The sequence below is a fragment of the Tripterygium wilfordii genome, chromosome 8 (genome assembly GCF_013401445.1).
Source record: "Tripterygium wilfordii isolate XIE 37 chromosome 8, ASM1340144v1, whole genome shotgun sequence".
Taxonomy (NCBI): domain Eukaryota; kingdom Viridiplantae; phylum Streptophyta; class Magnoliopsida; order Celastrales; family Celastraceae; genus Tripterygium; species Tripterygium wilfordii.
Window position 1 is genome coordinate 2,690,726 of NC_052239.1, and position 26,455 is coordinate 2,717,180.

Genomic DNA, 26,455 nt, shown 5'->3' on the forward strand with positions numbered 1-26,455 from the left:
TGTGTTTATATCATATGGTTTAGAATTGCGATTTTTTTTCATGTTGAATTTGATTTATTTTTTTATGTTCAGTATCTTATGTTAATAGATAAAAGTGGATTCCAAAGTGAGTCTACACAAATAAAAATAAAATTTTTTAATATACATATTTTACAAATATATTTATTTTGCAAGTCTGTTGCTTATTGTTAATATTAATTTTTATGTATTTTAAACATGCAATTAATTAATACTATAAAGATTACGATACACACTATGATCTTTTTTGTTTTTTGAAATATGAAAGACAATCATAGTTGTGGTTGAAATCGAATCTTAAACACACATATGTATATAGATTGTTAATCAAGTCAACTCTCGTGGATAGACATTATGATACAATTATTATTGAATATAGAGTGCTATATTCGAGAATGTAAATTGGAGAAGTATATCCACCGATTGCATGCTGCAAAAGTTGGTGCTTTAAATTCATAGTAATTAAAGTTGGTGCTTTAAATTCATAGCAATTAATGTGTTACATTCCCCATACATGATTGTCGCCCCTTTCGCATCAGGTTTTGGGTAACAATATACGGGTATACCCTACATATCTTACCTAAATTTAACAGTAGTCCAGTAGTCCAGTACTCGGTAGTCAAGATTTAAGTCTATTCATTGGGACTTCTGGAAACCCTGTGGGGGCCAAATCCTCTTAACGGTGTAGGTTTCACAAGTGGCTTCCATGAACCCCGTCTAGCGACCCGCCGACCCTGCAAAGTAAACACGCGTCAACGACTGTCGATTAGACTTGGCGGCCAACGGTGAATTTATGGTGGCTTGTTTAATTTTTGTTTTGTCTTCATTGTTTTTCTCTAGAGTAGGGTCCAAATGTTAATAGGAATATAGTATTCTCACCCCTTTTTTGTAATCTCACTCTCTAAATCATTTATTTATATTTTTATATTATTTTATGTTTGATTTGATATTTGATTTACATGTGATTTGATATTAAATTTACATTTTCATAATTGATTTTTCTACCCTCAATAATTAAATAAAGTAATTTATTATATCACATCAATACAGATTGACGAGTACATTTAATGTATGTTGTAAGTTGTTCATTGTATGGAGTGACCCATTCGTTTGCAGAATCGTACCTATATTTCAACATGCGAGGTCAGACTAGTAAAAAATTTTTGGTATTAATTAAAATAGAGGGAGGAATCGCCTCTAGCTTCCTATAAAATAGTAATCAAAACTTATTAATGAGCTAACTGCTTGCTACTTTTTAGGTGGAGATAATGGAGTTAGTTGAGAGTCTAATTAATCATTCTTATCTGTTGCTCTAAGATTACCCATTATCATTACCCTCATACAATATAGAAAACCCCTACAATGTTTGTGCGCTTAATCATATATATATATATTCACTTTTTGAGAGTGTCGAAGATTGAAATGACAAATAGAACCAACTGTTTTGCATTCCATTTGTTTGTTAAAACAACAAAGATTCTAGTGGTCTCATTTTAAGTTCTCAAAAGAGAATTCATACACATATATATACATACATATATACATACATAAATTCTCTTATGTGAATCAAAAGTGTGAACAAATTTTGTAAACTTTAAAGTCAATGATTGTAATAAAATAAAACAAAACTGGTACATTTGAAATTATATATATGTTTTTATAGGCACGTGGAAGATTCCTACATATTTGAATTTATATGATTTTATAGGGAAGTGGAAGATTCGTGTGCAACTCATACAGGTTTGACGTAACAGGCTAACAGCTAGGTGAGCCCAGAAGATAGAGTTAACGCCAGGGCAGGCAGGCATTGATTAGTTTGCTTTTCACACGAGGATTGAGTAATTGTCCAAATTCTTTCCAATTATTGCTTCATCATTCATACACTTTGTTCAATAAAAGAAACTCGATCTCGGCCTAAAAAAACATAAACAAAGAGATTTGGAAAGATTACCCACACCCACCCACGAGGGTCTTGCAATTTGTCATTACGTAACTGGCCATCTTCCCTAGCCTTATCAAGTAAGACACCACAATGACAATAATACATTGATATTTGTTTGATGAATATTATTTAATTTTCTAACATGTTTTTTTTTTAAGGAGGAGAAATTCGAATATTGATTATCAAAGTGATACACACAATTTTTATCACTCTAACTAGTGGATCGGGTGTTTCTAACATGTGTTTGCTATTGTTATGGTAAATGAATCTTCAAAGAATTTATGAGTTTTATATTGATCAATCTCCTAGCCCCACATTGCATACCTTACAATTTGCTGAATCACTATTTGAGATGCTAAAATAAAGTTTTGATCATGCAATACATTTGCATGGCCCCATGCATGCATGCTTCCACTTCCTCATTTAATTGGACAACATTTGAATTATTGTACGTGAAATGGGAAGTTTTAATTGGACCAAATTTGGAAATGACGATCGCCCGCCGTGACCCACTTGACTCTGTTTTTGTGTTTGTTGCACTTGCGAACTAGCTTCAAGTACTTAAATGCTGCTTTAGCCAGAGGGCTCCTTCCACAAGTGCGACTTTTTATGGCTTTTATTACTACTGGGACTGGCAGGCTCATAATTATGTCTGCCTTATATCAACAAGTCAACACCCCACCACCCACGGCCGTGGCTCGGTGGCTAGCTGTACTGAACTTAGCCAAGTTTGATTGGGTCATGTGTGATGCTGATCCACTTGTGCCCTACCAACTTCACCCAAAGAAGGGTTATCCATACCCCCGTAATGGGATGGTTGTGTGGTTGAGATGAAAAATATATGAGTATTGAAAGGATATTTGTGAGAATGGAGAGATTCAAATATCAAGAATTTATGTAGATTGAATTTTGTCGTTATATTTATAATACATTATTGTTGATACTATTTTCTACACGACTTGACACGTCGACACTTGATGCCAAGTAGCAATGTGAAGGGTGAACTTCGATACCTACAAAAACAAGAATGGGCGGCCTTTCATGATTCGGGTATACTTAAACGCTTAAGTCATAATTCTTCAAAGAGGAAATCAAAGAATACTAAGTAGTGAATTTTCAATGTCTACCTTGTATCATGTTTGATACTCTTTTTATAGTTGTTGTGAAGTATGTCTGTTGGGATTTTATTATACTAAATTTGATTTAATATCACTTTTGAAATTTGAATTGTGATATGACGATTCGTCTTGATATCTTATTTTGAATTTGAATCTTCCTAGATTGACGCATGGTAGTTTAATTTTCTGTGAGGTCTTCCCTCCTCCCTGTCTTTGCTAACTAGGCAGGTGATGATTTTTTATCCATCCACAGTTATTTATTTCCACTTTATTATATATCTTAATTTATTATGAAATAATGATCAATGTGATTAATCATTAATGTAATTTTAATTATAATTAATCCAAAAGCAACTAGGCGAATATGGGTTCACCTTCCAATATGGAATATTATATAAGAAGGAACCAATAATTGGTGGAGATGGAATTTTGGGCTAGCACACCGACAAAAAGTTACATAATTAGCATATTCGATTAGGTATACTTATTTATTTCCATTAAATAGCAATATATATACATAGATATATATATTTTGTGTGTGCATGTAAATGGCATTGCCTCATAACTTTGTAGCTATATTTGTTCTTTAAATGACAGTTTTCGTACTGAAAGGGGGGGCGGGGGAATATAATTAGGTGACTTTCACGTGGCCAATGCATAAGATGCAAATAAAACAAATGCATTTCAGTTTTAAGGAAATGTTTATTTCCAATATATGGAGATGGAGGTTGTGCTGTATCATTTTTATGGCCAGTTCATCATACATACATACATACACATATATATAGGGTAGTGTTAACAGATGTCTTAAGAACACTTACATCTGAGTCACTAGTTTGAATGATAAGAATGATGTATATTCGAATCCCCTTCCCCGTTTAAAAAAAAAAAGAGCATTATTTGAGGGGAAGATTTTATTACGAAAGAAAGGGGAAGAGAAGAAGAACAACCAAAACCAATCTCAAAAACAACTAGAGGTTGACAAAATATACTGCTATCATGAAATTTACTATGCAAGGTTGGCTCTCGAGGTAGATGACTAATGAATGAGCTATTCATAAATGTAAAAAAAAAAAAGATATTTTAAATCCTGTTTGATATCATTTTCAAAAATTATAAAAAAAAATAGAAACAAAAAATAGAAGATACTATTATAAAATGTACAATATATGGTCACAAGTTATAAAGTTTGTGAATGAAACTTTATCTATTACATAATAATGAAGTTGAGTCGCTGTAAACCTCCTTGCATGTGTGAATCAAATGTCACCGTGGTAAGAGCTTTCTTCAATTGTATGTTTTCTTAGAATATATAGCAACTGAATGATTCTTTTAAGGTTGAAGTGAAAATTATATAAGTCAGTTATATGACTCGTAATAATATATTGTTCGAAGTGTTAGGCTATTACAAATGTTTTGTTGGATCTCTAACCGTGCGAGGAAAGATAAGATAATAAATGATATTATTAGTTATAATGTACGGGTAGTACCAATTGAAGATAAGTTACGAGAAAATCATTAAGATGGTATGAGGACATACAACGTATAAACAACGGTGTGACGGTGAGTAGAATCGAAAAGATTGTATTGGAGAGAGTAGGAAACGAAGAGAAAGAGCTAAAAGGACATGAACATGAAATAATAAGATATTATATGAATTCAATATGAGTTGATAAAACTATGATGCTAGATAGAAATGAATGACGAAAACGAATACATATAGTGAAATTCTGTTGATTTTCTTGTTGGGGTTTTTTACGCCCACTGAAAATGATAATTTGAGTGTTCAAGCACTTTGGGTTGATTGATTATTATATACGTTGTGGTTGTGTTTTTCTATTTTTCTTTGTGCAGCAATGTATCGTGAGATAGCCTACTTTGCTGGACAGTTTCACGTAACTTGATGTAGGCTATGACAACAGTGCTCTAGATCTGAATAAATATGGGTCAAATATTCCAGCTCAGCAAACATGAATTAGAGTATTTATGGGCAATTGAGATTTTTATTAAATACTATAATAGAGTTATCTTTTATTAAGGAAATTCCTGTTAATTAGGTTGACTGATTGAAGTCAATTTAGGAAACTAGAATCTCAGAAGATTTGAAGTCTAGGGTAACTAGGGTTCTTGCGAAACTATTTATACTTGTCGTCCAAGACTTTCAAGATCACCGAATTTAGTGCACAAATATAAGGCAGTTTCTTTCAAGCTTCGGGTTTATTGTTGATTCCACAGCTCTCCAAATTCTACTGCCGTCAATACATACTACGGGTGCATCTGTTAATATGACCGCTGTATCCACTAGACCTGATTAGGTTCTTGTTGATCGAGCTCGTCTCTAGCAAACACAAGGACTTGCCTTGGACTTCTTCTATATGTCCGATTTCCACGCCAACTATAAAAACCAAACATTAAAACAGTTCAATATATATATAACAATAGTTGTAGTGTATATATATATATAGATTTATAATATATATTATATATACATATAATAATCAATATATGTAAGTATTTACATTACCTGGCACCAAGTGGACGGGGTGGCTAGTCCGTACCTCCTTCAAGTGGAGCCAAAGTCCGCATCTATGGTCGACATATGTGTAGCCTCTCCCACGACCATAGCTATGAAAATGTATGTAAATAAATAATAAAAATAAAATCTTTACCTTATATAATTGTCTTCAACTAATTTATTTTTATTAATGGTACCTGAAGTAATAGGCCACATCCACCTATCGTACGAGCATTGCTCATACATCCTCGCCCGTCCATTAACAACATCCTTATAATTTATATTGACAACCGACCCTGGATTAGAAATCTGTAATGCATGCAAAAAACCTAGGGAGCATATTGTATGAATCTTCAAATGTCCCAAATAATTTTTTCATAACCTTTTGTTTTGCCTTCCAAGCCTTCCCGTAAGACACCGGGTAATGCAATTGGGAGCTAGCAAAGGCCCAAATCGCTGCTATATTCATCCTCAAGTCTGCTTTGACAATAGATATCACTTCATCTGCAATATACTCTGAATCCAACTAGCGATGTCCCTGATGCAGTGACGCATTTGTGCATGTATGCTGATCTTTAATTACTACTATCATCCATAGATTCAATTTTTCTTTCTTTCACACATCTCAACTGTACAACTTTTGCATTTAAGCGTTGTGTCTTGTATTGGTAATTATTCTTAATATGCCACATTTTCAGTGCGCGAATAAGTTCTTTCTTATTTTCAAAGACTTCATTTACTGTCAACGTGTCAAATGTATCATGGTACTGAATATCCCAATTTCTACATACCGCGCAAGTTGCTTGGCTAACATCGCCAAATTCAGGCACCATCTCTGCTATATTGAGGTACTCATCTTTATTGTCGACAATGGAATCAATATTGACCCCAACATTTCCTTCATCCTCATCCTCATCATCACTATCGTCAGACTCAATTTCATGTTCTTCTTCAACCAACTCTGAGTCATTATTGGCAATTGCTTGCTCAAAGTGATTGTCGTCTTCATTACGATACATTTCAGGGATTAGATTCAGGTTAACGGATGACGATGCTCGTTGATATGAACTACCAACGTCTGTTTGAGAATAAGCAACCCATGGACTCAATGGATTATAGTTTTGCTCATTCTTAGCAATGTCATGAAATCCGCTTGTTAGATTTCGATTCCAAGATGACGTCATTGTCATCTCCAATCTACATAAATTGTGTAAATTATAATTAATAAATCAATATTTAATATAATATTAACCTAACATAGATGTACTGTCACCTAAATCAAACCTAAACTCAAGATAAATCAATAAAAAATACCATCAATTTCAACACACAACAACAATATCCTGCATGTTTTGACATTTCAACAAATCAAGAAACCAAAAATCAACCAAGATAACAACTACCTTGCTCTGGGTTGTAGAGTGCGGTTGGGTAATTACTCCGGCCTGCCTAAGTTGGCTCTCCTCACGCAAGAGATGAACGACGCTGCTGTTCTGGTGGAGGTTTGCTTCGGCAGAGGGTTTGCAGGGACGGTACGATTTGGTTTTAGGAGATGGGTTTTGGGCTGATGAGAGTGAGAGATGAGGTTTGGCGTGATTGTGTGGTTCAAATTGGTTTGGTAAAAAAAAATCGTTAACTTTTTATTAGTCATGCCGTTTCTAACGACGACATTGAATAGTCAAACGGTGTGACTAGTTCATTCAAAATTAGTCACTCTGTCCGTGACAAAGCGACTATTGTGTTCCTATTAGTTGGCGTGATTGGCCCAAAAACAATCACACCAGTTAAACTGGCATGATTGTAAAAAATTCCCCTAATCACGTCAGTATGACTGACGTGAAGAGCTATTCTGATAATGATTTTACAAAGAGAGTTATATAGGGATTTACTTTTATGCAGGGAGCTTTATCGGTAAAAAAAACTCTCGTAATTACAGGTGACGCAACAATGCACGCACGTGATGGTCTTCTAGCTAGAAGTTAGTAGCTACATGGTGGTCTTCTAGAAGTCGGATCATCCACCCGGATACTTCGCGAACATGGCCCACTCCGACTGATAGACCCAATAACGGAGCGCTTCTTTCTTGACCAACCAAATCTGTTTAATATTTTTTTTTTAACCTTTTTTTTACATAACACCCACTTGTGCGATACGCCCACACCCAATCCCCCGAAATAAACCCCAACCCTCTCCCTCTTATGAGATTTGAGCCCATAGTCTCAAATAGGAGTGGCAAAAACTCGATTCTAGATTGGACAACATCATATATTTATGAAATATTTATATTCGAACCCTAACCTAGAGCATGTCCAACCCCGTAATTTATTTTTGGGTACACAATTTTCCCTATTTTAAGTTAAAAATAATTTTAAGTTATCAGTTTTCTAATAGCCTTCCAACCATATACCCCATTTTAACATCACACCAAATATTTTAATATTTTTCAATATAATTACTTTTAACTACTTTCAACTTTAAATTATTATAATTATAACAAATACAACTAATTTTTTTTAATTTAATAATATCATCATTATACATTGATATAAATTAATAAATTTTATATTTATATTATAAATGAATTAAAATTTTTATAATAAAATTTTGTATTATTATAACTTATTATAATATATTTTAGTATTATTATTTCGAAATTATTAATTTAAAAAATATTTCAATATTTTCCTCACGAACTCCGGCTATCCCTCGTGAACGCCGGTTTTCGATTGATAAGAGAGAGAAAATAATTAAAAAAATATGAAAATTGATATAGAGAAGATTGAGCCATGTCAATATTTGACTTATCAGAAAATAAAAAACAAGTTTTTTACTTGTTTAAGGTAACCCATTTAGAGGATTTACCTAAAAAAAATCAATAGTGCTAGGTATCCTATGAGAGTTCAAATCTCTTAAACGAAATTTTAAAATATTTTTACTCTCAAAATATATCAAAATATATGTTAGATTTTTTTAAAAAAATACATATTCAGAATCAGAACATAAAACTCTTTCTAACAAGATTCATTGTCGATGAGTTTTATCGGGTAAATCTTAATTTCATTGTTTTTTTCAATGGAATTTCAAAAACAAATGAATTCGAAACTAAAACAGTGCATTCTATACTGTGCCTTAAAAAACAATACAATCTATATTAAAACAATAAATTTTGGACAATGAATTATGGGATAAAAGAGTCGAAATAAAATTTTAATCAATGGAATAAACATGTTGGACTCCCATGAGCTATCAAACTGATAGATTACACGTCATTTTCTAAAAAAAAAAAGAAAAAATTGTCAGCATCTAACTGAAAGTTGTTGGGAGTTGGGACGATGAACTCTCAATCCACCCAAATTAATGAACAACGTTGACATAGGGAAAAAAAACAATGAACTTCTGTTAGTTGTCTTGGACATACCATTTCCGAGAAAGGAAAAGGAAAAAAGATTGTTGATGATCTAATAAATTTTGCAAATGTAATTTGCTTATAAATTATAATCTTTATGTGTATTGTACACTCTGTAGTCTGTGCTAACAGTTGATCTGTCAATTCCTTATATTTTTCTGTGTTGTAGATCTTTCCATTGAAGGAAGACGATGATGTTAAGGTTTTTGAAAGTGCTATTTGTACAAGCAAATACAATTAATAGATGTGACAAACTAGTCCAACAATTTTTATTTTTTTACAAAAAAAAAGAAGGATTAAAAGCCCTTATTTTTGGTTATTTAATTATGTTACAGGTCATTCTTTTGTATCATGACGTGTGAGTTGACTATTAAGTATTGTATATGTTTGATAGTGCGTTTACACTGCTGCGTTCAGTTACACCTCACCTCACAGCACCACAATTTTTTATGACACGCCAAACGTTTTTACAACAGAACTCACCTCACAGCACCACAACTTTTTACCTCACAGCACTTCACCTCACTGTACAACACTTTCAAGCACTTACAATATATGTTGAATTGTCCCACATAATCAAATTAGGTCAATTATTTTATTTTAGATTAATGTACAATATAAACGTTAAGTGATTTTATGTTAATATTATTAGTTACTAATATAACTGTAATTTATATACGTCAAACGCACCTCACAGCACCGCATCACAGTTTTAAAAATGATGCAACAAACAGCTTTTACGTTCCAACTCACCTCACAGCACCACAGTTTTATAACTCACAGCAGTTGACAACACTCCCAAACAACACTATTGTGAGCATGGGCGTAGAGTGGGGATTTACACTACCCTAGTATCCCCAAATTTTTATAAGAAAAAATATATTACTACGTGTGTGTGTATATATATATATTTGTATATATTTTTATGTGTAATTTTTTTGGTAAGTGTATATATATATATATATATATATATATATATATACACACACATATATGTTTGTATATTTTTAAATTATGATGTTTGAAAAGTTTCCTTTTACTTATTACCTAATAGTAACAACAATACTTTATGTGTTCTAGTTATACACTTATATATTATTTTATCTGATATGATTTTTAATTAATTTTCATCAATTTTAATATGTATTTACGTTTACCTTTTCTTTTCTTAAGAACTTAACGCATACAGGATTCATTCGAATCGACATGAGAGTCCATCTACATTGCATTGCTAGAATCCATATCGTATATTTGAAAGAGATTGACCTCCCTGCTTCTCTTATAGTACAATCCTCTTCTCATTGAGCTCCCTTTCTCCTCGGTCCACAGAGACAAAATTAGGACTGATACCAATGGTTCATCACGGAAGAACGGATTCACTAATCCGTGATGACTGACAAAGACAGTTCTAATACTAACTAATAGAATAGCAAATACTTATAGAATAGAAAATATTGATAGAATATGGTTACTTTATGAGACCAAATATCAAGATAAATATTCATCGATAATATCATTTCGATAAATTGTATTATTGTAAAATAATCATAAAAAAAAAAAATCGAGGACAGCCTTGTAAATTTTTTTTGAGCAAATCAATGTAATAACCCACCACCCATTATCATTTCCTGGTATCACCCCTAATTGAGGGGTACATGGTAACGTATTGATGGTGAAAGATTATTACTTTCAATGAAATGACTAATTGAGTAAATAATTGATTAATTGAAGACAAATTTTAATTAATTAAATAATTAATTAGTGACTCGCTGGCAAGACAAACAAAGTACGTAAGTTTATTAAAGAATTGTGCGTTCACAACGTGAAGCTCAAACATTTTGACCAAGTTTAGCTGGACCCTCGTGTTCATATTGGGGGGGTGTATCAAGGGTCTCTTTTTTTTTCCATTCTTTTCTTTGAAGAAAAGTAGCTGTCCAATAGTAGTTCTTGCTCTCTACGGAAAAACTTTATATATCATTTACATATTTTATATATATATATATATATATATATATATGCATTATGCAATGCGTTTGAATAGATCTACACACAAAGAGTAGCCACAGAAGAAGAGCAGAGAGCGTTCGGAGCATTACTTCCTCCTACATCAGAGAAAACCGCTCACTCCAAACACCCCTTCTTCCTTCTTTCTTGGTAAATAGATTTTATTTTCATGTAAAGATATTCCCTTTCTCCCCCAGTATGTTTATATGTGATGGTAATGATGGCTTGGTGTTAAATGAAGATCATTGTGATTAGTTTTGTCAAGAACAGAAGACAGTAGAAGTTCTGTGGATTTCTATCTCCTTCAGGTCTCCTGTTTTTTACTTGGTCGTCTTTCTTGCAAGGAAATCGATTGTGTTTGATTATAAAGTAGTGGGTTTAATCAAGATGTTTTATTTTTTTTGTCTGAAAAAGAGGTGGTGATGGTGGATATATATGCAAGTCTTCATTTTCCATTTATTTATTTTTGTTGGTTTCTGCTATTTTCCAGGAAAGTTTGTCCAATCTTTACTCTTACTGGGTTTTTAATGGTTTCCAGTTTTACTTCTTGCGTTGAAAGCATTATATGACAAATGTTGAAGATCCTTAAAAAAGTGTGGAATTGACTGTTAGTATAGTGTGTTTTGAAATGAAATCTGAAGCAGATTCAAGCCCTCCTTGATGTTTATATGTGTTGTTGATTTATGAGCTTTTTGAATCGCAGGCAGTGAGAGATTTAGAGATTCTAAAGTAAGGATCTGAGGCCGGACAACATGGCCGTAGAGGACGGGTTGGGCAATGGTGATGGTAACAGGGAAGAGGCAACCACCTCAAGAGGCCCTTTGGAGGTGGAGAAGAGGAGTTCCAATGGAGAGGCTAACACTGAGGATGAGCAGATTGGAACGGTGCCATTTCGCAAGCTCTTCGCATTTGCAGATTCAACTGATATCTTGTTCATGATTATTGGCACAATTGGTGCTATTGGGAATGGCTTGTGCATGCCTCTCATGACAATATTGTTTGGAGATATGATTAATTCTTTCGGTGCTAACCAGAATGGTGATGTTGTCAAAGTGGTCTCAAAGGTAAAAAATGGGAGAAAATATGGAGATCAGTTTCAATACTAGGGATGTTCAAGCTCTTTCAATGGCCTCCTTTGCTTATATGATTTTGGTTTGTTTTCAGGTTGCTCTGAAGTTTGTGTACTTGGCTATTGGGGCTGGTTTCGCATCATTTCTCCGTAAGTACTCCCGTTATCCTAAATCACTACGAATTCCTTAATTGATTAAGTACTCAAAACTGAGAAACCTTTGCTTTCTGTTTGTCAGAGGTGACTTGTTGGATAGTCACAGGGGAGAGACAAGCGGCACGCATAAGGGGATTGTATTTGAAAACCATTTTAAGACAGGATATTGCTTTCTTCGATATGGAAACTAATACTGGAGAGGTTATCGGTAGAATGTCCGGCGACACTGTTCTTATTCAAGATGCCATGGGAGAGAAGGTAATTATACTGTTTTTTTTTTTTTACTGCTGCAATTGTTAAGAAACTCTATGAGAAGAATTTTATGGAATTGTTTGTTCTTCTACAGGTTGGGAAGTGCATACAGCTTTTGTCGACATTTGTTGGAGGCTTTGCAATAGCATTCATCAAGGGGTGGCTTCTTGCTCTTGTCATGATGAGCTCTATTCCATTGCTCGTGATATCCGGTGGCGTCACGTCTATATTGATATCCAAGATGGCAACCCGAGGACAATCTTCTTATGCAAAGGCAGCAACTGTTGTTGAACAGACAATTGGTGCAATCAGAACGGTATGATAGAATGATAGATAACCAGAGCTGTCAAATTTTTTTTCGAGATTTTTTTCATTCAGTAACATGCGCTCAAATTTTGTCAATCCAGGTTGCATCGTTTACTGGTGAAAAGCACGCCATTAGTGAGTACAACAAGCATCTTGTCAGTGCCTACAAATCGAGTGTTTCTGAGGGCCTTGCTAATGGATTTGGCATCGGCGTGGTTATGCTGGTTGTGTTCGGAACTTATGCTTTGGCTGTATGGTATGGGGGGAAATTGATTCTGGATAAGGGGTACGATGGTGGTCAAGTGCTGAATGTGATTGTTGCTGTCTTGACTGGATCCATGTGAGTTCCACTTTTCTATTTGATTCACAAGCACTTGAACATAACAAAATCATGCAAATCGGGCAGTTTTTTTTATCAATGTTCATCCCCTGATTCACTTATTTCTTGTGAAATGTGGATTTTTTAGGTCCCTGGGGCAGGCGTCTCCTTGCTTGAGTTCATTCGCTGCTGGTCAAGCTGCTGCATATAAGATGTTCGAGACGATTAATAGGAAGCCAGAGATAGATGCTTATGACACAAAAGGAAAAGTGTTGGATGACATTCGCGGGGATATAGAGCTGAAGGATGTTTATTTCACTTATCCTGCTAGACCAGATGAGCAAATTTTCCAAGGATTTTCTCTTTTCATCCCAAGCGGCACAACTGCAGCTTTGGTTGGACAAAGTGGAAGTGGGAAGTCCACAGTGATCAGTCTGATTGAGAGATTTTATGACCCACAAGCTGGTCAAGTTCTTATTGATGGCATTAACCTTAAAGAATTCCAGCTTAAGTGGATTAGAGAGAAAATTGGTCTTGTCAGCCAGGAACCGGCGTTGTTTACTGCCAGCATCAGGGAAAATATTGCTTATGGAAAGCCGGGTGCAACGAATGAAGAGATCCGTGCTGCTACTGAAATGGCAAATGCTGCTAAATTCATTGATAAATTGCCTCAGGTTCTAATTTCTTTCCCATGTATTGTTTTTCAATGTCATTTTTCGTGGTCATCTTGCTCATATTACCCTTTCATGTTGCATTTTTCATTTAGGGACTAGACACCATGGTCGGTGAGCATGGAACCCAGCTATCTGGTGGGCAAAAGCAGAGAATTGCAATAGCCAGAGCAATCCTAAAGGACCCCAGAATTTTGCTTCTAGACGAAGCGACAAGTGCACTGGATGCTGAATCTGAGAGGATTGTGCAAGAGGCCTTAGACAGGATAATGGTTAATCGAACCACTGTCATCGTAGCCCATCGTTTGACTACTGTTAGAAACGCTGATATGATTTCTGTCATTTACCGTGGAAAGATGGTTGAGAAAGGTAAATGCTAATCACCCTCAAATGTTGTATGAACCACTTGATTATTTAGACAATGAGACCATGGGAGGATTTTTGCTTAATTTTTTTTCCCAATCTTCAGGCACGCATTCAGAACTACTCAAGGATCCTGAAGGAGCGTACTCTCAGCTTATACGTTTACAGGAAGGGAACAAAGAATCAGAGGCTGATGAGCCCAGGAGAAGAGACTTGTCCAGTGAATCGTTTAGACAATCTAGTCAAAGAATGTCATTCACTCGATCTATTAGCCGTGCATCTTCTAGAGGAAGCAGCCGCCGTTCATTTTCGGTCTCATTTGGTTTGCCTACTGGTATCACTGTCACTGAATCTGCTGTGGAAGCACTTGAAGACGCTCCACCGTATGATAAAGGAGCCCCCGAGGTTCCACTCAGCCGTCTTGCTGCACTTAACAAGCCAGAGATTCCAGTTCTTTTCTTTGGAGCTATAGCTGCAGCTATCAATGGTTCTATAATGCCAATTTTTGGTATACTGATTTCGAAAGTGGTCAATACATTTTTTGAAACAACACCTGATCAATTGAAGAAGGATTCGAGGTTCTGGGCATTAATATTTCTGGCCCTTGGATTTGCATCCTTTCTCGCATATCCATCAATGAATTATTTCTTTTCTATTGCTGGGGGTAAGTTAGTACGACGGATCAGAGCACTATGTTTTGAGAAGGTGGTTCACATGGAAGTTGGTTGGTTCGATTTAACAGAGAATTCAAGTGGCGCAATTGGTGCAAGACTCTCAGCAGATGCAGCATCAGTACGTGCCTTAGTTGGTGATGCACTAGCTCAGATGGTTCAAAATGCTGCAACAGCAACAGCAGGCTTGGTCATTGCTTTCACAGCTAGTTGGCAATTATCACTTATTATCCTCGCGCTGCTTCCTCTGTTGGGATTTAACGGATATGTCCAAGTAAAGTTCATGAAAGGGTTCAGTGCAGACGCCAAGGTATGTTTTTGATCAAACAAATGAAACTTAGCCTTTCAATGATTTTTTTGCTCGCCGTTTCTAAGCATCCGTTTTCAAGTTAATTCTTGTAAAAGTTGTTGATTGAGATGTAAAATCTAATTGATCGCAGCTGATGTATGAGGAAGCAAGTCAAGTTGCTAATGACGCAGTTGGAAGTATAAGAACAGTTGCCTCATTCTGTTCGGAAGAGAAGGTGATGCAGCTTTACGAAAGGAAATGTGAAGGACCTAGGAAGACAGGAATAAGGCAAGGTCTGATCAGCGGAATAGGATTTGGACTCTCTTTCTTCTTACTGTTTAATGTCTATGCAACCAGTTTCTACGCTGGAGCTCGATTCGTTAAAGCTGGCGTAATAACATTTGCTGATGTTTTTCAAGTGAGTATCAGAAATTTCTTCTCTGTTTTCCTCTGTATGGGGTGAATAAGCAAAACTTCCTCATTTCATTTCATTGACTTACCATGATGCATATGTGTGATGGACAGGTATTCTTTGCTTTGACAATGGCGGCTGTTGGAGTTACGCAATCAAGCTCAATGGGTAGTGATTCCACCAAGGCTAAGAATGCTGCTGCTTCTATATTCTCAATGATAGACCGCAAGGTATTGATCGATGCAAGTGATGAGTCGGGGATAAAATTAGATAGCGTAAAAGGAGAAATCGAGCTTCGCCACATAAGCTTTAGGTATCCGGCTAGGCCAGATATTCATATTCTTCGAGACCTATGCTTGAGCATTCGTCCTGGCAAGGTAATCATCAAATTCTTTTCCAAATGCTTTGTTATTTTTTTTAAGCATAGAGCATTGTTGTTTTTAAAGTCTAACTAACTAACCTGTACTTATTGAAACATTTTCAGACGGTTGCTCTTGTGGGCGAAAGTGGCAGCGGGAAATCTACAGTCATAGCATTGTTGCAGAGGTTTTATGATCCTGAATCAGGTCGTATTACAATCGACGGGACTGAACTTCAAAAGTTCAACCTTAGATGGATGAGGCAGCAAATGGGTCTTGTTAGCCAAGAACCAAGCTTGTTCAATGACACAATTCGCGCCAACATTGCCTATGGAAAACAAGGAAACGCTACTGAGGCAGAAATTTTAGCTGCTGCAGAAGCGTCGAATGCCCACAAGTTCATCAGTTCATTAAACCAGGTTAGAACAACGTCTCAACAAAATATATCTGATCATTTCCATCATTAAAAAAAAAACATCTTAACATGTGAGGAATGGCCAAATGCAGGGTTATGATACAATGGTAGGGGAAAGAGGAGTCCAAATGTCAGGAGGGCAAAAGCAAAGAGTAGCTATAGCCCGCGCCATAGTGAAAGATCCGAAGATATTGCTCTTAGATGAGGCTACTAGTGCACTTGATGCTGAATCCGAAAGAGTGGTTCAAGATGCATTAGATCGAGTAATGGTGAACAGAACAACCGTCGTGGTGGCTCATCGATTATCCACAATCAAGAACGCTGATGTAATTGCAGTGGTTAAAAATGGAGTGATCGTCGAGAAGGGAAGGCATGAGACTCTGATAACCATTAAAGATGGAGTTTATGCCTCACTGGTTGCACTTCACACCAGTGCTTCTTAAGTTGTAATTTAAGTTTCTTTAGCATGTATTCTCTGAACTGTATTCTTTTCCGCTTCTTTTGGAAGTAATCGATGTCTAATGTCGTCGTACCTTATAACTTTGCCATTACAAGAGAACATAAGTTGTAATTCTCTTAGCATGTATTCTCTGTACTGTATTCTTGTAGCACTCAATCTGTTGAATGAAATGAGCAAAATGACTTTGCTTTTGAAGTGCAAATGTGTAATCCGTAACTGTCTGAATGACCAACTATATTTCTTACAACCGCAGCATTTGTTGGGAACAATAACATCAGGCTTGATAACATATATATATATAGGTCATCTTGTTACTCTATATCTCCATATAAACTCTTGAGTGTTTGGATAGCCCCATTATGAGAGGGTAGGATTTGCGTAACCGACGGCGACCTTGTGCATGGAAATTGTCTACATTTTTTAGTACAACTTAACATTATACTATTATAACACTATTTAGTCCAAGATTGATATTCCATGAAATCCCCATATTCCTGCAAAGAAAATATCTGGGTTCTATTTGTCATGTGAGACTTAGCTTGCAAGGAAATGAGAAAATTATGAGTGTACTCGAGAATTTTTAAAAAGATAAAAGTCATCTATGGATGAATACCTAACACCTTCCATCTCCATTATTTCGGTTGTCAAAATAGAGTATTAAAAGTGAACATATCTTGAAGAAAATACTACTCTTTTGACTTGATGAATTGAATATTAATTTTTTTTTTAAAAAAAATAGTTGAATTAATAGGATAAAGAGAGTTTATCGCAACATGCATGCATGTACTTTAATTAAAAGTCTTCATTCTACCAACAAAATAAAATATAAAATTGTTTTTCAGATTCAATTCTCTCTCTCAAAGTAAAAAAAAAATGGTTAGTGAGTTGGAGTGCTACAGGTTAAAAAACAGAGTCGCATCAAGCAGCTTATTTGTTGCATATGTCAAGCCCTATGACACCCAAACTCTTCACTTTATCCTGTTATATCGGTGTCGGGTATGCATAACATGAGTATTGGTATGATATCCGGACTCTTCACTTTACTTTACCTCCCTCTATGACAGCTTTCAATTTGAAGAACCGGACACATGGATATATTATATATACCCATACCAAAACTAGAGTCCAGGTATCATAGATCAAGTCTGCTCGTCTATGGTGTTGTCATGACAAAAACCCATATCTACTTAGATTTATGACAACGACATCGTGACGGCACCGTGACGGCACATACCAAATTGAAGTTGATATCACTGGTAGACTTTTAGCATTTTAGGTGAGGTGGGACTGAGAAATGGGAAGTTCCATGCACACCTTCAAGTCAAAAACTTAATGGAGTTTGGTTGTTACTTTGGTGGTGGGTTCTTTTTCATTGATCTTGGGATTTTGAACCTTCTCATTAATTTCCTTAGAACACATGAGTTGAATTTTACTTATTTGTGAGGAACTCTACTACATTTCTTCTAAGAAATTGTTTGTTTTAGTTTGCTTGCACCCAAAGAAAAAGACCACTAATGTTGATTCATTTCTAGTGTCTTAATGTTCTTAACAAGATGTTGAATAATGTCAAAAAAAAATAGAGAGAGAGATGGAAACCCAGTTCTATTTTTTTGAATAGGTTTATTAAAAAAAATCCAAGATGTTGAATAATGTCAAACACCTTTGGGGAGCCTTGTCCGCTCACCAAGGCTCAAGTACCATTAACTGAGAGAGCCCAAGAACAAAGTCGTGCGAGTTTGTTGTTTTTACAGGAACCAATAAACTTAAAACGGACAACAATATATTTGATGTGAGTAAAGCTGAGATTTGCTCTAATGTTTTTAGGCAGTTTTCACTTTTGATCTCTTCGTGAGATAGACGTTTGGCGTCTTCGTGAGGTGATTTTGTTTGTCAAAATAGATAGATGAATGATTCTTGATCATATTCCCTTGATAAGTTGGATTCCACATATCTAAGAGAAGTGGACAATGCTACATCCCTCATTTTGTGACATCCAAAAGACCCCAAAATGTACGTGACATTAAAATAACAATCGATTAAAAACACACATGTAGATCCCAAATCACATCCAACACTCCATATTAAATAAGAACCTTTTAGGGGGGTCATTTTTTTGGGTTCTCGAGCATTTCGGAAGAATAAAGTTTGATATATGTGGTTAGGACTCACTACGCTCTTATTCAAATAGATTACTAAACTAGACTGAAAGTTTAGGGGCCTAAAACATGATAAGGGAGGAATGCTTTCACTTAAGGCCCAACAAGGCCCATTTGGCGTGTTTGACTCATTTAATGGAGAAGTAGTAATGTAGTATATTAGGCTGACTCAATCAATTGTGCTCTGTTTTTTGTCCAGTTGCCAAGGCCCATTGACAATTTACACAATACGACGCACCGTAGGCCCTTAAATTATGCTCTATGCATTCGGCTCACCTCAGGGTCAAAGCTTGATGTCGTCGTTTGTTTCTTTCCTAAAATTGCATCTACTACCTACTTGTTCAAAGTATTAATGACCTTTGCGTCACTTTGAGTCAAATCTCACCCCGTTTCTCAAGTCAAAATTGACATGTAATATCACCATTATCATCATCTGCATTTTGTCATATATATATATATATATATATATATATATATATATGAATTCTTGTATACACATTTAAATTACAATTACGCACTTATGTTTAAACTGTATTTATTGACATGGACATCACACTCGGAATGGAATAGCAGATAAGTTTGCACTTTGCAATCAACAAAAATTGACTAACTAATACCAACATTTATAGAAGGTTACTAAATACGGTAAGGACCTTTTGGTATGTGGAGAGGCGGTTTGTTTAATAGATTGTGGGATGCTGTTATATCCACTTAAAATAAGGTCTCTATTTTACTCTCAAATATATGTATCATATGAAATAGTCATTGATTATAATTTATAAACACACATATATAAGCCACTTAATTTTCAACATTCCTTGTTAATTGAAGATCGAATGGAGGTCACATTTTGAGATCTCAAGTATTATTCTATTGTAAAACAAAAAAAGAGGAGTTGATTCTCTTCTTTATTCTTTAATATCAATATTTTTTTAAAATTATTAGGAAATTATAAATATCAATGACTTTAAATCAAATATTTTATTTTTTGTTGAATAAAAAATTAAATTAATTAAAAAATATTCTCTCTTTTTTAAGAATTTTAACAGCTAAATACATAATCTAATGGTCAAAATTTTACATATTTTCTATTTCTTATTTTTTGAATTTTTAAATAAGTATTTTATACCTAGAGAGAGAATATATGACTATCCATTTAAAAATAATGACAGAGATTCTAGTCGTTAATATCCGAGTTATCCCAATTATTACGTTATACGCATAATATTTTATGTGTATTATATGAAACATACGAAATTTACGAATTCACAAATACGTCTACCTCAGCAGTTAGATAACTGAAATACCAACAGTCGAGATCTTTATCATTTTTTTTTTACAAGCATACGTGCATACCCCGTCCAAAAGACAAGTAGTGTATTTATGGGTGCCCGGGACCTGCTGTAATAAAATTACAGCAGGTCCCGCTGTAATGCACTTTAGAGGTAGTAAATTTATTTTTTTTTATTTTTAAAAATCATAAATATGTAGTATTTTTCATAACGAATCCAACGGTATATTTTTTGTTTGAAACAAAAATCAAATTCATCGGGATCAAAACATTGAATATTTTGAGTTTATATCCGATGGTTTAGAATTGTCGTGTCTTTTTCATGTTGAATTTGATTTTTGTTTCTAACAAAAAATATATCGTTGTGTTCATTGCGATTAATACTACACATTTATGATTTTTAAAAATAAAAATAAAAATTTTTAATGTCAAAAAAGTATATTACTGTGGGGCCTGCTGTAATTTTATTACAGCAGGCCCCGGGCTTCCGTGTATTTATTGAGTCGGCACAAGTCTCAGAAGCATCCAAATTACGACCATGGAACCCGAGATTGGAGGGAGAGAAGAGATGATTCGGATGAGGCTGATCGGTTTATTTAAGGATGAGCTCCATCGGTTCCAATTTCAAGTCCAAGACGGTTGCATTGGGTCGTGTCATGGCAGGAGAGAGTGTCAAAATGGAGGAGGCCACCGCGTTGAGAACCTCCTTGGAGGTGGAAAACAAGAGTGATTGGAATCAGACGGTGCCGTTTTACAGTCTGTTCGTGTTTGCGGATTGGATTGATGTGTTGTTGATGATCATTGGCACAATCGGTGCTATTGGGAATGGGCTCTGTATGCCACTAATGGCAGTATTACTCGGAGATGTAATCCATGCGTTTGGTGCGAACCAGAATGATCAAGATGTAGTCAAAGCAGTTTCGAAGGTAACAATGTGCAAAATCAACTTCATTCAATTTTGATTCTGCAAAACATTGTTCTGTGCTTGATTTTTGTATCTTGATTCGTTTTCAGGTCTGTTTAGAGTTTGTGTACTTGGCTTTAGGGGCAGGTGCCGCATCATTTCTACGTAAGTATTACTCAATATTAGCACTTGGAACTCATGAACAATACTTTGATTGATTTTATAAGCAGTTAGCGCTAACAAACAAACCCTATTTGGTGTTATTCAGAGGTGGCTTGCTGGATGGTCACTGGGGAGAGACAAGCGGCAAGAATAAGGAGCTTGTACTTCAAAACCATATTAAGACAAGATATTACTTTCTTTGATAAAGAAACTAACACTGGGGAGGTTATTGGAAGAATGTCTGGTGATACCGTTCTCATACAAGATGCCGTGGGAGAGAAGGTTTTGTTCTATTACTGCTATAATGATTGAGAATCACTACTGGACAAACTTTGGTTTTGTTCTGTTTCATATAATACAATTCTTTCTCGCAGGTTGGGAAATGTATACAGCTGCTGTCTACCTGTGTTGCAGGCTATGTGATAGCATTTGTCAAGGGTTGGCTTCTTGCACTGGTCATGTTAGCTTCACTTCCACTCCTGGTGATGGCTGGTGGAATCGTGGCCATTGTGATATCAAAGATTGCTTCCCGTTCGCAAACTTCTTATGCGAAATCGGCAAATGTAGTTGAACAAACAATTGGCGCAATTAGAACGGTATACCAAGAAGTGTATAAATGACGAGTAAATTTTGGGTTTTCATCCTTGAATGAAGTGTTCTGGGGTTTGCAGTTTACATCTTAGTAGGACCATCATCCTAATTTGATCATTTCCCATTGTCACTCCAGGTTGCATCATTTACTGGCGAGAAGCTAGTCATCAGTAATTACAACAAGCATCTTGTCACTGCATATAAATCGGGTGTTTTTGAGGGCCTTGCTAGTGGATTAGGTCTTGGTGTAGCCATGCTGGTTGTTTTTGGTACTTATGCTATGGCTGTGTGGTATGGTGGAAGGTTGATTCTGAACAAGGGTTATAATGGGGGTCAAGTGATGAATGTGGTGATGGCATTTTTGTTTGGTTCCGTGTGAGTTCCTTTTGATTCTTGATGAACAAGCAGTTTAAACATAATAAATAAAGCAGTTCAAAATATGTTCATCTTGACTCACTTTTCTTTTTCACCTAACATGTGGATGTTTTAGGTCCTTGGGGCAGGCAACTCCTTGCTTTAGTTCATTTGCTGCTGGTCGAGCTGCTGCATATAAGATGTTCAAGACAATTAATAGGAAGCCTGAGATAGATGCTTATGACACACCGGGAAAAGTGTTCAACGACATTCGTGGAGATATAGAGTTGAGGGATGTTTCTTTTACTTATCCAGCCAGACCAGATGAGCAAATATTGTGTGGATTCTCTCTTTTCATCCCTAGCGGCACAACTGCAGCTTTGGTTGGGCAAAGTGGAAGTGGGAAGTCCACAGTGATCAGTCTGCTAGAGAGGTTTTATGATCCACAAGCTGGTGAAGTTCTTATAGATGGCATTAACCTTAAAGACTTCCAGCTTAAGTGGATTAGGGAGAAGATTGGTCTTGTCAGCCAGGAACCGGTATTGTTTACAGCCAGCATTAGGGAAAATATTGCTTATGGAAAGCCTGGTGCAACAAATGAAGAAATCCGTGCAGCAACTGAAATGGCAAATGCTGATAAATTCATTAATAAATTGCCTCAGGTTCCAAGTTCTTTTCAACATGTTTTCATCATTTGAATGGACATGTCTTGCTTATATTACTTATCAATTTCATATCTCATTTAGGGATTAGACATCATGGTTGGGGAGCATGGTACCCAGCTTTCTGGAGGACAAAAGCAGAGGATTGCCATAGCAAGAGCAATCCTAAAGGACCCAAGAATTTTGCTTTTAGATGAAGCTACAAGTTCACTTGATGCAGAATCTGAGAGGGCGGTTCAAGAGGCCTTAGATCAGATAATGGTCAATCGAACCACCATCATTGTAGCCCATCGTTTGACCACTATCAGAAATGCAGATATGATTGCTGTCATTTGTGGCAGAAAGGTTGTTGAAAAAGGTATCTTTTATCCTCTCTGGAGACACAAATTCCTAATAGTTGAATTAGTTAAGTAGCTTTACAGTAGCATAGATCTTTTAAAGATTGGCTTGTACTTTACCGACTTCTACCCTGCCATTTAGCTGTATCAATGTGTTGGGGCGTGTGATATCATATATTTAAGTTTCTACTCTTAAATCAATTTATGAAAGTTATCCTTAGCTACGATATTGCCTCGGTTAATTCTTAAAATTTCATCAGCCCTTGCTATTATTTGTTTCATTAATTACCTTTGGAGTGTAGATTATTCCGCCACACGAAGAAGACATTGAGAGACATATTGCTAAATGCATGTTTTTTTAACCATTAGGCACAGATTCAGAACTATTGAAGGATCCTGAAGGAGCATATTCTCAGCTTGTACATTTCCAAGAAGGAAACAAAGAGTCGGAAAAAGTGATAGATGAACAAAGGAGATCAGACTTCTCTAGTGAATCGTTTAGGCATTCAAGTCAAAGAATATCATTCACTCGATCCATAAGCCGTACATCGTCTGGGCGAGGAAGCAGCCGTCATATATTCTCGGTCCCATTTGGTTTACCTACAGGCCCAGTGTTTGCTGATACTGCCTTGGAAGGGCTTGCAGCCCCTCCACCATCAGATCAAAAAGCTCCAGAGGTTCCAATCAGCCGCCTTGCCACCCTTAACAAGCCAGAGATTCCAGTTCTTTTGATTGGAGCTATATCGGCAATTATCAATGGTTCTATAATGCCAATTTTTGGTGCACTAATTTCGAGAGTTGTCAAGACATTTTATGAGAAACCTCATCAATTGAGGAAGCATTCAAATTTCTGGGCATTAATATTTCTGGTCCTTGGTCTGGCATCCGTTGTGGTATGTCTGGCACAGACATATTTCTTTTCTATTGCTGGGTGTAAGCTAATACGACGAATCAGAGCAATTTGTTTTGAGAAGGTGGTTCACATGGAGGTTGGTTGGTTTGATTTAACAGAGAATTCAAGTGGTGCAATTGGTGCAAGACTCTCAGCAAATGCAGCAGCAGTACGTGCTCTAGTTGGAGATGCACTAGCTCAGATAATTCAAACTACTGCAACTATAGTACTTGGGTTGGTCATCGCTTTCTCTGCTAGTTGGGAATTATCACTTATTGTCCTTGCATTGCTTCCTCTGTTAGGATTTACCGGATATGTTGAAGTAAAGTTCATGAAAGGGTTCAGTGCAAATGCGAAGGTATGTGTTTAATCTAAAGCTCTTATTTCATAGATGCAAGGCACCGAACTTTACGAATTCCCAAATTAAAAATGAAGAAAATGAGAAAAATGAGGTAGTCGCTAAACGAACACATGGTAATTTTCCAATTGACTTTTCTAGGCATCAACTTTCTAAGTTCCTCTTTGATTTTGAGATTCAAAGGTCGACATAGAATTACAATATTCAATAAATCCAATTGATTGCAGCTGATGTATGAGGAAGCAAGTCAAGTTGCTAATGATGCGGTTGGGAGTATAAGAACAGTTGCTTCATTCTGTGCTGAAGAGAAAGTGATGCAGCTATACAAAAAGAAATGTGAAGGTCCTATGAAGACAGGAATAAGGCAAGGGCTGATCAGTGGAATAGCATATGGACTATCTTACGTCGTTCTGTTCAATGTAAATGCAACCAGTTTCTATGCGGGAGCTCAATTTGTTAAAGCTGGCAGAATGTCATTTAGTGATGTTTTTCAAGTGAGTTTATCATTCCAATGTATCGTACGTTTCTTTTCTTCTTTACTGGGTGAATAAGCATAAGTGTCTCCTTTAGTCCCCTTTTATTGTTGCTCAACTTTCAATTTTCCTCACCATTACATGCTCTTGTTATTAACAAGATCTATATCTGTAATCTACAGGTTTTCTTAGTTGTGCTCATGGCAGGTATTGGAGTTGCTCAATCAAGCTCAACTGGTACTAACTCTACCAATGCCAAAAATGCTGCTGCTTCTATATTCTCAATAATAGACAGGAAATCAAAGATAGACTCAAGTGATGAGTCGGGGCTAAAATTAGAAAGTGTAAAAGGAGAAATTGATCTTCGTCATGTAAGCTTTAGGTATCCTGCAAGGCCAGATACCCAAATTCTTCGAGACCTGAATTTGACCATTCGTCCTGGCAAGGTAACCATTTAATTTTCTTCTAAATGCATCCTCTTTTAAAATTTTCAAAAAATCCCTTTCCATTTGTGCTTAGAGCATAGTGTTTTAGAGCCTAACCTTTACTAATTGGAACTTGTTCAGACGGTTGCTCTTGTGGGAGAAAGTGGTAGCGGGAAATCTACAGTGATAGCGTTGTTGCAAAGGTTTTATGATCCCGAATCAGGTTGTATAACACTTGATGGAACTGAACTTCAAAAATTCAACCTTACTTGGTTGAGGCAGCAAATGGGCCTAGTTAGCCAAGAACCAACCTTGTTTAACGACACAATTCGTGCCAACATTGCTTTTGGAAAACAAGGAAATGCTACCGAGGCAGAAATGGTAGCTGCTGCGAAGTTGGCTAATGCCCACAACTTTATAAGTTCATTAAACCAGGTTAGAACAACAGGTCAACAATAAATATTTGATCAATTTGTTTGTTGAAATCGACAATGGTTGATTTGTGAATGGCCAAATGCAGGGTTATGATACAATGGTGGGGGAGAGAGGAGTCCAAATGTCAGGAGGACAAAAGCAGAGGATAGCCATTGCTCGTGCCATAGTGAAAGATCCGAAGATATTACTCTTAGATGAGGCTACCAGTGCACTAGATGCTGAATCCGAAAGAGCAGTTCAAGATGCATTAGACCGAGTAATGGTGAACAGAACTACAGTCGTGGTGGCTCATCGCTTATCCACGATCAGGAATGCTGATCTAATTGCCGTGATTAAAAATGGAGTCATCGTAGAGAAGGGAAGGCATGAGACTCTAATCAACATGAAAGATGGAGTTTATGCCTCCTTGATTGCGCTTCACACCAGTGCTTCAACTTCTTGAATTGTGATTCTCTGCTAATATAGTATTCTATGTAACATAAAAACCCTGGTAAGATTTATGTGTAAGCTGCCTCATGCTACGTACAACGTGGTGTCACGTGATTGTAATAAAACGACGTCATTTTACTTGTTTTGGTGTTCTAGACTACGAGAGATGTAGCCATGTAGGAGGATACACTGTGGCTTTCCCCGTCATAATTATTTTTTACTATTTTTATCTTCTCCAAT

General features: G+C 36.0%; 2 protein-coding genes across 3 annotated transcripts; both read left to right on the forward strand.

Annotated features, from left to right (window-relative positions):
- Positions 1-10,998: 10,998 nt before the first annotated feature.
- LOC120003818 (ABC transporter B family member 21-like) lies at positions 10,999-16,940 on the forward strand. 2 transcript variants are annotated; one of them, XM_038852924.1, is made up of 13 exons: positions 10,999-11,153; positions 11,707-12,067; positions 12,168-12,222; positions 12,311-12,486; positions 12,575-12,796; positions 12,888-13,126; positions 13,254-13,779; positions 13,872-14,145; positions 14,246-15,120; positions 15,251-15,517; positions 15,625-15,888; positions 15,996-16,289; positions 16,378-16,728. In XM_038852924.1, exons 2-13 carry the CDS (start codon positions 11,756-11,758, stop codon positions 16,726-16,728), a joined length of 3,855 nt encoding a protein of 1,284 aa, XP_038708852.1. In that variant the 5' UTR covers positions 10,999-11,153; positions 11,707-11,755. The 2 variants fall into 2 exon arrangements, with proteins under 2 accessions (XP_038708852.1, XP_038708853.1); XM_038852925.1 differs by lacking the exon at positions 10,999-11,153 and having other exon boundaries at positions 11,756-12,067; positions 16,378-16,940.
- A 3,758-nt stretch (positions 16,941-20,698) lies between these two features.
- LOC120003282 (ABC transporter B family member 21-like) lies at positions 20,699-26,438 on the forward strand. Its single transcript, XM_038852195.1, has 12 exons — positions 20,699-21,118; positions 21,207-21,261; positions 21,365-21,540; positions 21,633-21,854; positions 21,986-22,224; positions 22,340-22,865; positions 22,950-23,223; positions 23,573-24,453; positions 24,681-24,947; positions 25,109-25,372; positions 25,493-25,786; positions 25,872-26,438. Exons 1-12 carry the CDS (start codon positions 20,795-20,797, stop codon positions 26,226-26,228), a joined length of 3,879 nt encoding a protein of 1,292 aa, XP_038708123.1. The 5' UTR covers positions 20,699-20,794; the 3' UTR covers positions 26,229-26,438.
- The last annotated feature ends 17 nt before the right edge of the window (positions 26,439-26,455 follow it).

Bases quoted from the DNA above. Each gene is read 5' to 3' on its own strand.
- LOC120003818 (XM_038852924.1), top strand. From the start codon at position 11,756: ATGGCCGTAGAGGACGGGTTGGGCAATGGTGATGGTAACAGGGAAGAG. The intron at 15,889-15,995 runs GTAATCATCAAA...AAACATTTTCAG, and splicing joins TGAGCATTCGTCCTGGCAAG to ACGGTTGCTCTTGTGGGCGA. The intron at 16,290-16,377 runs GTTAGAACAACG...GGCCAAATGCAG, and splicing joins TCATCAGTTCATTAAACCAG to GGTTATGATACAATGGTAGG.
- LOC120003282 (XM_038852195.1), top strand. From the start codon at position 20,795: ATGAGCTCCATCGGTTCCAATTTCAAGTCCAAGACGGTTGCATTGGGT. The intron at 21,541-21,632 runs GTTTTGTTCTAT...TCTTTCTCGCAG, and splicing joins AAGATGCCGTGGGAGAGAAG to GTTGGGAAATGTATACAGCT. The intron at 22,225-22,339 runs GTGAGTTCCTTT...TGGATGTTTTAG, and splicing joins GCATTTTTGTTTGGTTCCGT to GTCCTTGGGGCAGGCAACTC.